The 17252-nt window shown below is 40.8% G+C and overlaps 1 protein-coding gene across 1 annotated transcript in view; it reads left to right on the top strand.

Annotated features, from left to right (window-relative positions):
• MYO9A (myosin IXA) overlaps positions 1 to 16316 on the top strand; it is a 388889-nt gene extending 372573 nt beyond the window's left edge. Inside the window, 3 exon segments of the mRNA XM_024997927.2 lie at positions 1153 to 1355; positions 10340 to 10482; positions 11160 to 16316. Of these exon segments, the coding sequence (XP_024853695.1) occupies positions 1153 to 1355; positions 10340 to 10482; positions 11160 to 11623 (810 nt within the window). The 3' untranslated portion in view covers positions 11624 to 16316.
• Positions 16317 to 17252: the final 936 nt, after the last annotated feature.

Genomic DNA, 17252 nt, shown 5'->3' with positions numbered 1-17252 from the left:
AAACAATGAGATTATTCCCCCTCTGATCTCAAGAAGGAAGTTTCTTGAGTTGTTCTTAGAGAATATCTCTCACTAACACCCTATAATATATAAATGGTATTTAAAAAAAATAAAACTGAGTTTTAGGACCTGTTTTGTATAGTCTTCCTGTAGAGCAGTGTTGTCCCTCAGAACTTTGTTTGATGATAGAGATGCTCTATTTCTGCACTTTTCCTTGTGGTAGTCACTAACCACCTGTGGCTGTTGAACTTTTGAAATTTGGCTAGGGTGATTGCAGAGCTAAATTTTTACTTCTATTTAATTAAAAAAAGTTTTATTGGAGTATACTTGATTTACAATGTTGTGTTAGTTTCAGGTGTACAGTGAAGTGAATCACTTATACATATATCCACTCTTTTTAAAGATGTTTTTTCCCATATAGGCCATCACAGAGTATTGAGTAGAGTTCCCTGTGCTGTACAATAGGTCCTTATGAGTTATCTGTTTTATATATAGTAGTACACACATATGTCATATACACATATGTCAATTCCAATCTCCCAATTTATCCCTCCCCCACATCCCATTTAACTTTAATTTAATTAAAATTTAAATAGCCATGTGTGGATATTTAATTTGCAGGATATTTAGTTTTGCAGGAGATAGCTTAGATTAATAGAAGAATCTCATATCATTATAAAGATTAGGATTGATACATATATACTACCATGTGTAAAATAGCTAGTGGGGAAGTTGCTTTATAGCACAGGGAGCTTAGTTTGGAGCTCTGTGATAACTTAGAGGGGCAGAAGAGGGGAGGAGGGAGGGAGGTTCAAGAGGAACGGGAATATGTGTATACATATAGCTGATTCACTTCATTGTACAGCAGAAGAAACTAATACAACATTGTAAAACAACTATACCTTAGTTAAAAAAGAGAACCTCATCCCAGTACACGATGTGTTCTTACACTCCCACCCCCCTACATACCCATTTTCCAGTGCTCTGGCAAGAAATACTTAGCCTATAAATATTTTAGGTCTCATAGAATGTTTCCACTTATTCCCACCATTCACCAGGTGTGATGGAAATATTACACTTGTTATCCTAACTGGGCCAAGTAAAACTGATGGAGTCACTCAATTTACCTTTAACATGTATTTTTCTTTGCAGGGCAAGGGGCGTCTTCGTCGAGGAAACTATCCATGTCCATCCTCTCCTGCTGTGGTTCGGCTGCCTTCCATGTCTGATGTTACGGAAGAGACCTTGACTAGTGAGGTGGCCCTGGAGACTGACATCACAGAGCAGCAGCAGGCAGCTATGCAGCAGGAGGAGAGAGTCCTGACCGAGCAGATTGAGAATCTGCAGAAAGAGAAGTGAGTCGCTGGAAGGAAAGCGAGCAACCGTTACCTGTTTCCATTTTCTTCCTCCTGTCCTCTGTTTATTCTTCCTTATTGTGAGTCAGACTCTACGTCAGGGTACAGGGGATGTGGAGATGACAAGGACATGCTGTCTGTACTCACGTAGCAATGTGAAAGTTGTCACCTCAAGGAAGGATGCTGAAGAGCTAGGAGATCTGAAGCTGCTACAGTGGAGATTCTCAAAAGGCTGACTGGACAGGGTGTGTCGGTCTTAGCCCAGATTCTTAACAGGTCACCAGTCTTGGTGACAAATTTTTCTTTTAAAGGAGAAATAAAGATTCCCAGGCTAAGATGATTCAGAACTCCATGCTACTGCTGCTGCTGAGTCACTTCAGTCGTGTCCGACTCTGTGTGACCCCATAGATGGCAGCCCACCAGGCTCCCCTGTCCCTGGGATTCTCCAGGCAGGAACACTGGAGTGGGTTGCCATTTCCTTCTCCAATGCATGAAAGTGAAAAGTGAAAGTGAAGTTGCTCAGTCGTGTCTGACCCTCAGCAACCCCTTGGACTGCAGCCTACCAGGCTCCTCCGTCCATGGGATTTTCCAGGCAAGAGTACTGGAGTGGGTTGCCATTGCCTTCTCCGTCAGAACTCCATAAAGGAACATTATTATCTGAAGATCAATATAACCATGGGGTCAGCAACTGGATGGTCAGGGTAAGGCAGCAACTCTTGGAGGTGCTGGGACACCAAGTAGGGAAATTGGTTGCAGTTGGGAGAGAGACAGATAAACCACTCTGTGACCTCTGCCATCCCTGGAGCAAGGATGGTAACACTACTTCTTGGGTATAATGTGACCATCCTGTGGTTCTCTCTGAAGGTACTGTGTACTGGTTGTCAGTGATGACTCAAGTTTTAAGAGGATTTTTGTTCATGAGTTCCAGGATCCCAGGTCTGAGAGCTTGATTCATGAGAGATTATGAGTCTTTTAAAGTACTTTTTGCTTGTCAGGATTGCTTCTAGAATTTGGACAAGCTGAAAAAGCAGCTAGGGCTCAGCTGTGCTGAACATGATAAGGTAAAAATGGTCTACTTTGATGAGCAGCTAGCTATTTGATACAAAAATGATCTGAAAAGAGGAGCTAATTCAGCTTTGATGAAAATTGCATGGGAACTATTGAAGGATGAATAGGAATTTGCCAGGAAGGTGAAAGTCCCAGAGAAAGGGAAATGTATGAACATAGTCTCAGAGGTGTGAATGTGCATTGCTTATGACAGTTGTCATTGCAGCAGTGAGTTGTTGGCGAGACTATCCTTGCAAAAATTGTCCATGAATCTCAAGCCAGGTATTGGAGGTATTAAAGGATGAACAGTTTAAAGCTGGGTAGAGTGGAAGAGAAGCTAAGAGGGCTCTGCAAAGGAGGAGAATCGATGAAAATGGAGTTACACTTGGAAGGATAACGAGGCAGTGGACAGAGTGGAGGAGTGGATCGACAAACTCCAGGGTCTGCCCACTGGGGAAAATTGCCTACACAGAGTGGAGAAAAGGTTATTTGGAATTGCAGATGTAAAGGAACTTTGATGTTAGGGTATTGACATGAGCTTTTAACAAAGATATTGATTAAAATGAATCACAGTGGTGTCAGGCAGTAGTGAGAAAGTAAGATTAGAAGCCAGGTACCAAAGACTTCAGGGAATGAGGAGGCATGGCTGAGAGGAGGTGAGTGATTGATAAGAAGGAATCGAGAATAGTAGTCTGAAGTGGAGATGGCAAAGGTTTAAAAGGACAGAAGAGGTCAGTCTGTTTTATTTCATTTAGGAGATCTAGAGGTCTCTCCTTGGCCAAAGAAGGTAGAGGATATAGTGTGTAGCAGCTAATAAAATTTTTTTTAATTTATTTATTTTAATTGGAGGCTAATTATTTTACAATATTGTAGTGGTTTTGCCATACATTGACATGAATCAGCCATGGGTGTACATGTGTTCCCCATCCTGAACCCTCCTCCCACCTCCCTCCCCATCCCATCCCTCTGGGTCATCCCGTTGTACCCCTGAGTGCCCTGTCTCATGCATTGAACCCAGACTGGCGATCTGTTTCACATATACATGTTTCAATGCTATTGTCTCAAATCATCCCACCCTCGCCTTCTACCACAGAGTCCAAAAGACTGTTCTATACATCTGTGTCTCTTTTGCTGTCTTGCATATAGGGTTATCGTTACCATCTTTCTAAATTCCATATATATGTGTCAGTATACTGTATTGGTGTTTTTCTTTCTGGTTTACTTAAACACAGTATTTTTTTATATTTTCAGAATTGGATTAAAAGTTTCAAACCTCATTCAAGATTTTTTTTTAAATCACTAAAAAATAAGATTGCTAGACTTTTAGCAGTAATACTTTGTTGTTCAGTTGCTCAGTCATGTCCGACTCTGTGATCCCATGGACTGCCGCATACCAGGCCTCCCTGTCCTTTATCATCTCCCAGAGCTTGCTCAAGCACATGTCCATTGGGTTGGTGATGCCATCCAAGCATCTCATCCTCTGTCGTCCCCTTCTCCTCCTCTGTCGTCCCCTTCTCCTCCTCTGTCGTCCCCTTCTCCTCCTGCCTTCAATCTTTCCCAGCATCAGGGTCTTTTCCAGTGAGTCAGTTCTTCACATCAGGTGGCCGAAGTATTGGAGTTTCAGCTTCAGCATCAGTCCTTCCAATGAATATGCAGAACGGATTTCCTTCAGAATGGACTGATTGGATCTCCTTGCAGTCCAAGGGACTCTCAAGAGTCTTCTCCAACACCACAGTTCAAAAACATCAGTTCTTTGTCACTCAGCTTTCTTTATGGTCCAACTCTCACATCCATACATGACTACTGGAAAAACCATAGCTTCGACTATATGGACCTTTGTCCACAGAGTAATGTCTCTACTTTTTTAATACATTGTCATAGCTTTTCTTCCAAGGAACAAGCATCTTTTAATTCCATGGCTGCACTCAACATCCACAGTGACTTTGGAGCCCAAGAAAATAAAGTCTGTCACTGTCTAGATGCCAGAATAAATGGAACTATATCAAAACTTTGAGTGAATATAAATTAGAAATCTAGCATTCTATTCATACTTAGTCAAACAAGTGGGATGAAAATGTCATAATTTTTTTTTAATTTAATTTTATTTTTTAACTTTATAATATTGTATTGGTTTTGCCATGTATCAAAATGAATCCATCACAGGTATACATGTGTTCCCCATCCTGAACCCTCCTCCCTCCTCCTTCCCCATACCATCCCTCTGGGTCGTCCCAGTGCACCAGCCCCAAGCATCCAGTATCGTGCATCGAACCTGGACTGGTGACTCGTTTCATATATGATACTATACATGTTTCAGTGCCATTCTCCCAAATCATCCCACCCTATCCCTCTCCCACAGAGTCCAAAAGACTGTTCTATACATCAGTGTTTCTTTTGCTGTCTCGTATACAGCAAAAGGGTTATTGTTACCATCTTTGTAAATTACATATATATGCGTTAGTATACTGTATTGGTGTTTTTCTTTCTGGCTTACTTCACTCTGTATAATAGGCTCCAATTTCATCCACCTCATTAGCACTGATTCAAATGTATTCTTTTTAATGGCTGAGTAATACTCCATTGTGTGTATGTACCACTGCTTTCTTATCCATTCATCTGCTGATGGACATCTAGGTTGCTTCCGTGTCCTGGCTATTATAAACAGTGCTGCGATGAACATTGGGGTACACGTGTCTCTTTCAATTCTGGTTTCCTCAGTGTGTATGCCCAGCAGTGGAATTGCTGGGTCATAAGACAGTTCTGTTTCCAGTTTTTTAAGGAATCTCCACACTCTTCTCCATAGTGGCTGTACTAGTTTGCATTCCCACCAACAGTGTAAGAGGGTTCCCTTTTCTCCACATGCTCTCCAGCATTTATTGCTTGTAGACTTTTGGATCGCAGCCATTCTGACTGGCGTGAAATGGTACCTCATAGTGGCTTTGATTTGCATTTCTCTGATAATGAGTGATGTTGAGCATCTTTTCATGTGTGTGTTAGCCATCTGTATGTCTTCTTTGGAGAAATGTCTGTTTAGTTCTTTGGCCCATTTTTTGATTGGGTCATTTATTTTTCTGGAATTGAGCTGTAGGAGTTGCTTGTATATTTTTGAGATTAGTTGTTTGTCAGTTGCTTCATTTGCTATTATTTTCTCCCATTCTGAAGGCTGTCTTTTCACCTTGCTTATAACTTCCTTTGTTGTACAGAAGCTTTTAAGTTTAATTAGATCCCATTTGTTTATTTTTGCTTTTATTTCCAATATTCTGGGAGGTGGGTCATAGAGGATCCTGCTGTGATGTATGTTGGAGAGTGTTTTGCCTGTGTTCTCCTCTAGGAGTTTTATAGTTTCTGGTCTTACATTTAGATCTTTAATCCATTTTGAGTTTATTTTTGTGTATGGTGTTAGAAAGTGTTCTAGTTTCCTTCTTTTACAAGTGGTTGGCCAGTTTTCCCAGCACCACTTGTTAAAGAGATTGTCTTTAATCCATTGTATATTCTTGCCTCCTTTGTCAAAGATAAGGTGTCCATAGGTGTGTGGACTTATCTCTGGGCTTTCGATTTTGTTCCATTGATCTATATTTCTGTCTTTGTGCCAGTACCATACTGTCTTGATGACTGTTGCTTTGTAGTATAGCCTGAAGTCAGGCAGGTTGATTCCTCCAGTTCCATTCTTCTTTCTCAAGATTGCTTTGGCTATTCGAGGTTTTTTGTAATTCCATACAAATTGTGAAACTATTTGTTCTAGCTCTGTGAAGAATACCGTTGGTAGCTTGACAGGGATTGCATTGAATCTATAAATTGCTTTGGGTAGTATACTCATTTTCACTATATTGATTCTTCCAATCCATGAACATGGTATATTTCTCCATCTATTAGTGTCCTCTTTGATTCCTTTCACCAGTGTTTTATAGTTTTCTATATATAGGTCTTTAGTTTCTTTAGGTAGATATATTCCTAAGTATTTTATTCTTTTCGTTGCAATGGTGAATGGAATTGTTTCCTTAATTTCTCTTTCTATTTTCTCATTATTAGTGTATAGGAATGCAAGGGATTTCTCTGTGTTGATTTTATATCTTGCAACTTTACTATATTCATTGATTAGCTCTAGTAATTTTCTGGTGGAGTCTTTAGGGTTTTCTGTGTAGAGGATCATGTCATCTGCAAACAGAGTTTTACTTCTTCTTTTCCAATTTGGATTCCTTTTATTTCTTTTTCTGCTCTTGATTGCTGTGGCCAAAACTTCCAAAACTATGTTGAATAGTAATGGTGAAAGTGGGCACCCTTGTTTTGTTCCTGACTTTAGAGGAAATGCTTTCAATTTTTCACCATTAAAGATAATGTTTGCTGTGGGTTTGTCATATATAGCTTTTATTATGTTGAGGTATGTTCCTTCTATTCCTGCTTTCTGGAGAGTTTTTATCATAAATGGATGTTGAATTTTGTCAAAGGCTTTCTCTGCATCTATTGAGATAATCATATGGTTTTTATTTTTTAATTTGTTAATGTGGTGTATTACATTGATTGATTTGCGGATATTGAAGAATCCTTGCATCCCTGGGATGAAGCCCACTTGGTCATGGTGTATGATCTTTTAATGTGTTGTTGGATTCTGATTGCTAGAATTTTGTTAAGGATTTTTGCATCTATGTTCATCAGTGATATTGGCCTGTACTTTTTATTTTGTGGCATCTTTGTCAGGTTTTGGTATTAGGGTGATGGTGGCCTCATAGAATGAGTTTGGAAGTTTACCTTCCTCTGCAATTTTCTGGAAGAGTTTGAGTAGGATAGGTGTTAGCTCTTCTGTAAATTTTTGGTAGAATTCAGCTGTGAAGCCGTCTGGACCTGGGCTTTTGTTTGCTGGAAGATTTCTGATTACAGTTTCCATTTCCGTGCTTGTGATGGGTCTGTTAATATTTTCTATTTCTTCCTGGTCCAGTTTTGGAAAGTTGTACTTTTCTAAGAATTTGTCCATTTCTTCCACGTTGTCCATTTTATTGGCATTATAATTGCTGATAGTAGTCTCTTATGATCCTTTGTATTTCTGTGTTGTCTGTTGTGATCTCTCCTTTTTCATTTCTAATTTTATTGATTTGATTTTTCTCCCTTTGTTTCTTGATGAGTCTGGCTAATGGTTTGTCAATTTTATTTATCCTTTCAAAGAACCAGCTTTTGGCTTTGTTGATTTTTGCTATGATCTCTTTTGTTTCTTTTGCATTTATTTCTGCCCTAATTTTTAAGATTTCTTTCCTTCTACTAACCCTGGGGTTCTTCATTTCTTCCTTTTCTAGTTGCTTTAGGTGTAGAGTTAGGTTATTTATTTGACTTTTTTCTTGTTTATTGAGGTATGCCTGTATTGCTATGAACTTTCCACTTAGGACTGCTTTTACAGTGTCCCACAGGTTTTGAGTTTTTGTGTTTTTATTTTCATTCGTTTCTATGCAAATTTTGATTTCTTTTTTGATTTCTTCTGTGATTTGTTGGTTATTCAGCAGCGTGTTGTTCAGCCTCCATATGTTGGATTTTTTTTTTTTTTTGCTTTTTATTTTATTTTATTTTTTTTTTAATTTTATTTTATTTTTAAACTTTACATAATTGTATTAGTTTTGCCAAATATCAAAATGAATCCGCCACAGGCATACATGTGTTCCCCATCCTGAACCCTCCTCCCTCCTCCCTCCCCACACCATCCCTCTGGGTCGTCCCAGTGCACCAGCCCCAAGCATCCAGTATTGCGCATTGAACCTGGACTGGCAACTCGTTTCTTACATGATATTCTACATGTTTCAATGTCACTCTCCCAAATCTTCCCACCCTCTCCCTCTCCCACAGAGTCCATAAGACTGTTCTATACATCAGTGTCTCTTTTGCTGTCCCGTACACCAGGTTATTGTTACCATCTTTCTAAATTCCATATATATGCGTTAGTATACTGTATTTATGTTTTTCCTTCTGGCTTACTTCACTCTGTATAATAGGCTCCAGTTTCATCCACCTCATTAGAACTGATTCAAATGTATTCTTTTTAATGGCTGAGTAATACTCCATTGTGTATATGTACCATAGCTTTCTTATCCATTCCTCTGCTGATGGACATCTAGGTTGTTTCCATGTCCTGGCTATTATAAACAGTGCTGCGATGAACATTGGGGTACACGTGTCTCTTTCCCTTCTGGTTTCCTCAGTGTGTATGCCCAGCAGTGGGATTGCTGGATCATAAGGCAGTTCTATTTCCAGTTTTTTAAGGAATCTCCACACTCTTCTCCATAGTGGCTGTACTAGTTTGCATTCCCACCAACAGTGTAAGAGGGTTCCCTTTTCTCCACACCCTCTCCAGCATTTATTATTTGTAGACTTTTGGATCGCAGCCATTCTGACTGGTGTGAAATGGTACCTCATAGTGGTTTTGATTTGCATTTCTCTGATAATGAGTGATGTTGAGCATCTTTTCATGTGTTTGTTAGCCATCTGTATGTCTAGTTTTTCTCCTGTAATTGAGATCTAATCTTACTGCATTGTGGTCAGAAAAGATGCTTGGAATGATTTCAGTTTTTTTGAATTTACCAAGGCTAGACTTATGGCCCAGGATGTGATCTGTCCTGGAGAAGGTTCCGTGTGTGCTTGAGAAAAAGGTCAAATTCGTTGTTTTGGGATGAAATGTCCTATAGATATCAATTAGGTCTAACTGGTCTATTGTATCGTTTAAAGTTTGTGTTTCCTTGTTAATTTTCTGTTTAGTTGATCTATCCATAGGTGTAAGTGGGGTATTAAAGTCTCCCACTATTATTGTGTTATTGTTAATTTCTCCTTTCATACTTGTTAGCATTTGTCTTACATATTGCGGTGCTCCTATGTTGGGTGCATATATATTTATAATTGTTATATCTTCTTCTTGGATTGATCCTTTGATCATTATGTAGTGACCTTCTTTGTCTCTTTTCACAGCCTTTGTTTTAAAGTCTATTTTATCTGATATGAATATTGCTACTTCTGCTTTCTTTTGGTCCCTATTTGCATGGAAAATCTTTTTCCAGCCCTTCACTTTCAGTTTGTATGTGTCCCCTGTTTTGAGCTGGGTCTCTTGTAGACAACATATGTAGGGGTCTTGTTTTTGTATCCATTCAGTCATTCTTTGTCTTTTGGTTGGGGCATTCAACCCATATACGTTTAAGGTAATTATTGATAAGTATGATCCCGTTGCCATTTACTTTATTGTTTTGGGTCGAATGTATACACCCTTTTTGTGTTTCCTGTCTAGAGAATATCCTTTAGTATTTGTTGGAGAGCTGGTTTGGTGGTGCTGAATTCTCTCAGCTTTTTTAAGAAAATAGTTTAAGAGCTGGAAGGAATCCTAGAGACTATCTAGTTTAGTCTCTTTGTTTTTGTGGATGAGAAAGTTAAGGTCCATAAAGAGGAAAGTACTTTCCTGATGTATTATGAGTGAGTTTAGAATCCCAGTCTCCTGCTTAGCAGCCCAGAGTTCATTTCATCAAAGGATCTTACAGCTTTAGCATAAGCCCTGCCTCAGCCTTAGCCCCATTGTAGGTCCCAGTCTTTGCTGTCTTTAACCTTCACTGTGACTGTGACTTGTTCAGTTGCTAAGTCATGTTCAGCTGTTTGCGATCCCGTGGACTGCAGCAAGCCAGGCTTCCCTATCCTTCACTATCCCTCTTAGTTTGCTCAAACATATGTCCATTGAGTCAGTGATGCCATCCAACCATCCCATCCTCTGTCATCCCCTTCTCCTTCTGCCTTCAATCTTTCCCAGCATCTTTTCCAATGAGTTGGCTCTTCACATCAGGCATACAGGTCCTTATCACCACCCTGGAAGGGAACAGTAAGAAATGTGACTGTTTTTGCTACCTAAATTCCTGACATTCACAGAAGGTCTGCTTTCCTGTTGGCTTATCAAATGTTAATGATTCCTTGATTGTATCTTACAGGGAAGAACTAACATTTGAGATGCTTGTCCTGGAACCACGTGCCTCTGATGATGAAACCCTTGAGTCTGAGGCCTCCATAGGGACTGCTGATAGCTCAGAAAATTTGAATATTGAGTCTGAAGGTGCCATCTCTGAGAAATCAGGTAAATGAACATGTTAAACCAAAGACTCCAGATTTGTTTTGCAGAGGAGGAATAAGGGTTCCCAAGCAAAGACAGTCTCTTTGAAGAAGGCCTTTGACCTTACATGAAAAGATGACAAAGTCCTAAGGAGCTGAAATATACCCGTCCTCCTGAAGCTTCTGTATAAATTGTTGATCAGACCAAACCTTCAGTGTAACATAATTCTTTTGTAATGTAATGTTTCCTTGTATTTACCATAGAGGAAAGCCAGCAGTCATAGCTCATGTTGTCTTACTGACTCATGAACCATTTTCTAAGAGTAGGTAGTGGGAGCTGTGCCCTACTATGAGATGGGACTGGACCCAAGGAAGTCTTTAACTGCCTGCCATGTCTCCGCAAGATGTGGTATTTACTACATATTGTGGCAGTGTTTTAAATGATGGGGATGGCTGTGGGCCTCTTCTAATGGCATGATCCCACTCCAGCTTCCTCAGGGTTGATTCTGAAATGATATGGATGGTATAGAAATGGGTGGTTAGGTCTTCTTGAGTTGTGACTGTGCCCGAAGCAGGTCACCCTGGACCCTCCAGATCTTAGCCCACCCACTTTCACGTGTGAGCAGTGACACCTCTTCATCACACAATGATTTGCTTCAGAGAGAACTGTCATTTACAGCTTTGGTCTCTTTCTTGCATTAGAGAGAAGCTTAGCCCTCATCTCTATGAAGGCAGCTGGCAAGTCTGAACCTTCAAGCAAGTTGCGGAAGCAGCTCAAAAAGCAGCAAGACTCACTGGATTCAGTGGACTCTTCAGTCTCTTCTTTATGTTCATCTGGCACTGCATCTTCTCATGGGACCAGAAGACGATTTCAGATTTATTCCAAATCTCCTTTCTACCGAGCTTCCTCAGCTGGTGAGGCCCTCGGGATGGAAGGGCCATCGGGCCAGACCAAATCCCTAGAAGACAAGCCTCAGTTCATCAGCAGAGGAACCTTCAACCCTGAAAAGGGCAAACAAAAATTAAAGAATGTGAAAAACTCACCTCAGAAAACCAAAGAGACCCCAGAGGGGATAGTTGTGTCTAGCCGCAGGAAAACTGTGGACCCAGACTGCAGCTCGGCCCAACAGCTAGCTCTCTTTGGGAATAATGAGTTTATGGTCTGAACTGGCAGATGTGTGTCCCTTATGGCTACATCTCATCTTGGGGCTTCATCACCTGGTCCACAGTATCCATCCTGATTGTGGTCCTGCCTCTTGCCCGAGCATACAACCAAGACCTTGTGTGCTGAGTCCCGGGTGGGCCTCCTGCCGAAGCGGAAAGTCTTCTTTGAAGCCTGCCAGGGATGGTACCAGCTGTGCCTTGGCTGCTGTATCCAGCTAGAGACTTTGCTGAACAGAGCGCGCAGGGCCTTGGGATTTGGGTCAGTTATAGAGGTCTTTGTAGTTGCCTCTCCTCCCTCCCTTTTTCCCTTCCCAGAGGTGAGTGTGGAACTGGGGGGACATTGTGGGCTAGAGGGACCCACTGATTTCTAACATTTGAAGAAAACATATAAACCTTTCTTAACCATGAAAGCAAAATTCTTTGGGTTTATTTTGGGATAGTTAGGAGCTGGTATAGAATATAATTTTCTTCCAAGGATTTATAAGCAAAAAGCCTAAGCCCTCTATTTTAAGATTTTTGAGAAATACTCCATGTTATATTCTGGGGAAAGTAAAAAAAAAGCAGTTGTCTCCATCAAGCCATCAGAGCATGTTTGAGACCTCTGTGGTTATCCAACGAAGAAGAGAAGACCTCTTTTGTTTTTCAGCGATGTTTGATGTCATAATAATCAGTGCTGGTTTAACCCCTGGTTAGTTCCTGCCAAATGTATTGCATGGGCCGAAGTTTCAATAGCCATACTGTTCTTATATCCCCTGATCCTAGAATCAGGTTCCTCTAATATTTTTTAAATGTCCCAGAGACATGGTGATCCCTGAACAGGAGGGTTTCATTCTAATTTATCCAGGCCTTTCTCTTTGTATAGATTAAACTGAAGACCATATATGAACCTGTTTATCTGCTGGTGGGTTTCCACCACGAGCTCACACAAATGATGTGACCACTTAATCACTTCTCCCCAAGCATTCACACATAGCACTGCATGAATAAACGTTACAGAAAGCTGCCAAAAAAGAAAAAAAGATAAGTTTTTAATATTGACCCATCTAGCTTTTATCTTTTTTTCCTCAGACCATCAGTATTAAATAGATTTAAAAAAATCAAGGACTACTTGAAGCTATTTTTGTTAATATTCTGGTTACTGAAGTTTACTGTAAATATATATATGTATAGTGTGCATATTTCTTTTAACTTTATGCTTCCTTCCTCCCCATAGAATTTCTTCCCACAGATTAAGGGCCATTGGATGTGGTGGTGAGAGCCAGACATCCCTGGGTTGAGGGAAAAGTCAAACCATTTTTCTCACCACTGGGTGTCTCCATGTACCTGAGTTATAAAAGCATTTTAAGCTTCTTAGTGTCTGTGGGATTAGAAGTCTGTTTTTGCTATTTATAATATATGGGAAATGAAACATGATACCCTTTCTTGAGATAAGTATGTGAAAATGTTTCTTTTTTAAAGTTACTAAATGCATCTTGTCTAACTACCACATGCACTGTTCTAAAAAAGAGCCTTTACCATCTGTAACCTGAATTTTGGTTATTCTTCCTTTTCATACTTCTTTGAGATGAAGTTATAGAAACCTGAGGACTTTCATTAATAAGGCAGAGTCTCTCCTGTTACACAACAGTGAACCTCATGCCACTGCCTCTGTGGCTACTGTCGAGCCCCAGAGGCCAGACACAAATATCATCCCGAGTGGCAGCTCCAGGTAGCAGGCAGCTTTTCTCTCCCTGGTGGGGTTCAGAAATGACCTCGGGAAAAGGAATCTTTGTCAATTTCCAGAATGATGATGGTTAGTAACTAAACATGTTTGATTTTATAGCCTGCAAACATCTGTCACCTTGTTCATGCTGCCTTGAGGAGTAATAAAGGTAAATAAGGTCTTTAAAAATCTGAATTTCAGATAATCTCCTAGAGCAGAACCCAGCCCCTCAGCATGGTTGTGTCTGCATGGGTGCCCCAGTCCCTGTGCCAGGCGCAGTCTCTCCCATTATTCTTGGGAAGGAGGTTTTCAGCCCGTGTTGAGTACTCCTTTCCACTTGTTCCAGGACATTGGTTAAATACCATACAAAATAAAGCGAGTACCCCTGTTGAGTAGTTTTCTTTGGCCTAGAGGAATGGCCTGGGAAACACATCTTGGCATATGGTCTCCCTTCTAAATCTTTGTGGAGTTTTTGTTTTGTTGCTGTTGTTTTGCAAAACAAGTTTTTGGCAGTTAAAAAAAAATTAAAAATTAAAATCTACTCATATAGGTCACTTTATAGGAACCAGGTGACGGATGTTAAGAGACTTTATAATTTTTTCTCAGGGACCTAAAACCTGAATTTGGATAACATTAAATAAATATTTGTTTTTCAGTTGCTAGATTTGTGGATTTCTAGTCATTTAACAAGCTGTCAGAATGGAGGGGTGGGGAAAGGGAGCTGCATGGAATGCTAAGAATGGAGAGCAAAGGCGGGACCCTCCCTTTGAAGGAAAGCATGCTGCTGTTCTCTAGAATAATGGGCATTGTTGGCCTGAAAAAGATGAAGCCATAACACTTAACAACTGTTAGAACCGAGTGCTGTCTGTCCTCTCCTCTGATCTTAACTGGTCATCTCTGTGGTTCATGTTACGTTACCACAGCTGATGCTGCATTACAATCACTTATAATTAAGATATTTAACATCTGTATGTGTCAAATGTGTGTTTTCTATTTGCTTCTCCTTTGTTCATTTTCTTTGATCTCAAATGCCTCAAAGGAAACCCATATGTGGCAGCCTAGAGGCAGCCCCTCATTTGGAGCCCATACTCTAAAATGCAGAGCATTCTCTTCTTACCACACATTCCCAGCCCCAGATAGAGCCTAGAGTTTTAATTCTCCCCATTAAAGCCAACGTATCCCTTATCATGGAAAATGTAATGGAAGCAGAGAAGTTTAATTGTAGGGTCAAAGTGTGTATACACAAAATGAAGTAAATACAGAAAGGATTCAGGAAGGTGACTTGCTTCATTTGTAATGCACTGTGTACTTCCAGCCATTTAAATTATTTTGCCACTCTGGGTTTCTGCGAATACAAAGGAGGTAACAGCCCAATATGAGCCTTGTGGAGGCAGAGGGACCTGAATTCAGGGGGTGGGATATAAGAGCCCTCCCTTCTCATGGGAGTTAGTGGAGACTTTTGTCTTCCATCACAGTAGGGTTGTTTTCACTGTCAAAGATGCAGGGTCCCAGAAGCATGCAGAAAACAGGAGCTCCAGCAAGGTTCTGCAGGCCTGCTTCAGTGCCTGTGGGCCACATTTTTCTTTTTTAAACTGTAACTAAGGAATGTGTACCTTTCACAAGCACTTTGGTGAACAAGAGAGAAGAAAATATTCTCAGGATGTGTTCAAAGCTCAGCGAGTTTTAATTTTAAAAAGAAACACTCCAGCTGGCTTTCCTCATTCTCCTCTCTCTCATTTTCCCCCCTCTTGGTCATTCTGTGTTGACCAACACAGCTTCATTCTGTGCTGACAGATATGTTTGTCTACCCATAATTGTGAGACAGCTCCCCATAATTCTGTGACAGTTGGCACTGTCCCCCAATACCATGCTAGCCTTGGTAGTAAAGTTCCTTGGTGTTTGTGGGAGTCTTTCTTGGGGCTTCCCTGATGGATCACATGGTAAAGAATCTGCCTGCAATGTGGGAAACCTGGGTTCGATCCCTGGGTTGGGACGATACCCTGGAGAAGGGAATGACAACTCACCCCAGTATTCTTGCCTGGAGAATTCTACGGACAGAGGTTACAGTCCATGAAGTCTCAAAGAGTCAGACACAACTGAGTGACTAACACTAAGCCATTACTCTTGCCTGAAAAATCCCATGGATGGAGGAGCCTAGTAGGCTGCAGTCCATGGGGTCGCTAGGAGTTGGACGCAACTGAGCGGCTTCCCTTTCACTTTTCACTTCCATGCATTGGAGAAGGAAATGGCAACCCAGTCCAGTGTTCTTGCCTGGAGAATCCCAGGGACGGGGGAGCCTGGTGGGCTGCTGTCTCTGGGGTCGCACAGAGTCGGACACGACTGAAGCGACTTAGCAGCAGCAGCAGCATACCCCTAAAATACTGTCACTCACTTTTCTCTGGAGCTGCTCCCACGTCTTATCTGGTGGTAAAGGGCAAAATAGTGACTATGGAGGTGGATCTATTAGGTCTTGTTGGTCTCTTGGTTGAAACTGTTGTCAAAAAAGCCCCACCAAGGGGTCCATCACCTTGATTTCCATCCATGTTGAATGCCTGCTTATCATCCCTCTTAGGTCATGTAAAAGTTGCACCTTTGGAACCAAGTAATTGTATTTACTAAGGGAAAGGTGTGGACTACAGATAAGTATTATATGAATGGATTTAAAGTAATTTATATAAATACACTGAGTGTAAATTTATAAAAGACTATCTATTGTAAAAGGACATAGCCTGTGAAATATAATATCATTTTACTGTTTAACAGAATAATTCTATACAAAGAATGATGTGTCTCACCCACAGAACTGATTACATTCCTGATGCAATCAACAGGCACTTTGTGATTTCCTTGTTTTTTTGGCAGGGGGTGGGGCTGGGGCCATCAGTTGTATAAAGTGCAGTTTGTGCCACCCAAAATATGCACTGTATGGCTACACAAGAGCAGTTTAATGGACAGATCACGCCATGGCTCATTAAAGAACAAAGCTTCCAGAAGCAGCAATATGTGTGGTTTGTTTTCTGACCATCTTGGCTCCCACCCCAACTCAGGCCAGCCTGAACCCAAGGAACAGCAATGATTTTTGATAAAGTGCTCATTTTTTTTTTTTAAGCAAAGGGCTGAGCCCCAAATTGATAAAGTACAGAGATGGTAATTATTGGGAACTTAATATAGCTCAAGTGAAGGTGAGATTTCAAGTTGTGAGGTTTCCATAAGGGATGCTAAGCTGGGAAGAAAATAAATTACGTTGAAGATCCTCACCAAAAAGGCATAGCTGCTAGTAGAGGGCCCTGGTGTGTCCTTTTTTTGTTCTGCCCCTGCACTTGCATGACTTTGGCAAGGTCATTTGCCTTCAGTCTGGAATGTGTTCCCTCCCCCAGGTTTTCTCTGGGTAACTCCTACTGACTCTGAGGTCATAGTATAAAAGGCATTTCTACTTGGAAATTTCCTCTTCCCCGTTGAACTGGCTTAGATGTCTTGTGTTCTCAACAGCTCCCAGTGTTTGTGACATCAAAAAACTGACATTAGCTTCCCAAGGCAAGAAAGGAACCTATCTTCCTGACTTAGATCCTCTCGGCACCTAACAAAAGGTGCCCACGCTTACATTTTGGATGAGAGAGTTGAATGTGATCAGGGGTTCTCAAATACCAAACCAAATCTAAAGTGGAATTAGAAAAAAAAAAATTGTGGTCAGTTTTTCCCTAATGTGAAATTTATTCCATTTTAAAATTCTGAGATCATCCTTTCCATTTTTTACATTGTTTACATCTACAGTTTGCATTGTCTACATGACAACATAATAAGAAGAGTGGATTGTTTAAGGTTTCCTCAATTGGCTAAATTGGAGAAGGCAATGGCAACCCACTGCACTACTCTTGCCTGGAAAATCCCATGGACGGAGGAGCCTGGTAGGCTGCAGTCCATGGGGTCGC

Source organism: Bos taurus, chromosome 10 (genome assembly GCF_002263795.3).
Source record: "Bos taurus isolate L1 Dominette 01449 registration number 42190680 breed Hereford chromosome 10, ARS-UCD2.0, whole genome shotgun sequence".
Taxonomy (NCBI): domain Eukaryota; kingdom Metazoa; phylum Chordata; class Mammalia; order Artiodactyla; family Bovidae; genus Bos; species Bos taurus.
Note: the sequence above shows the minus strand (reverse complement) of the source record. Positions and strands in the feature narration are given on the sequence as shown.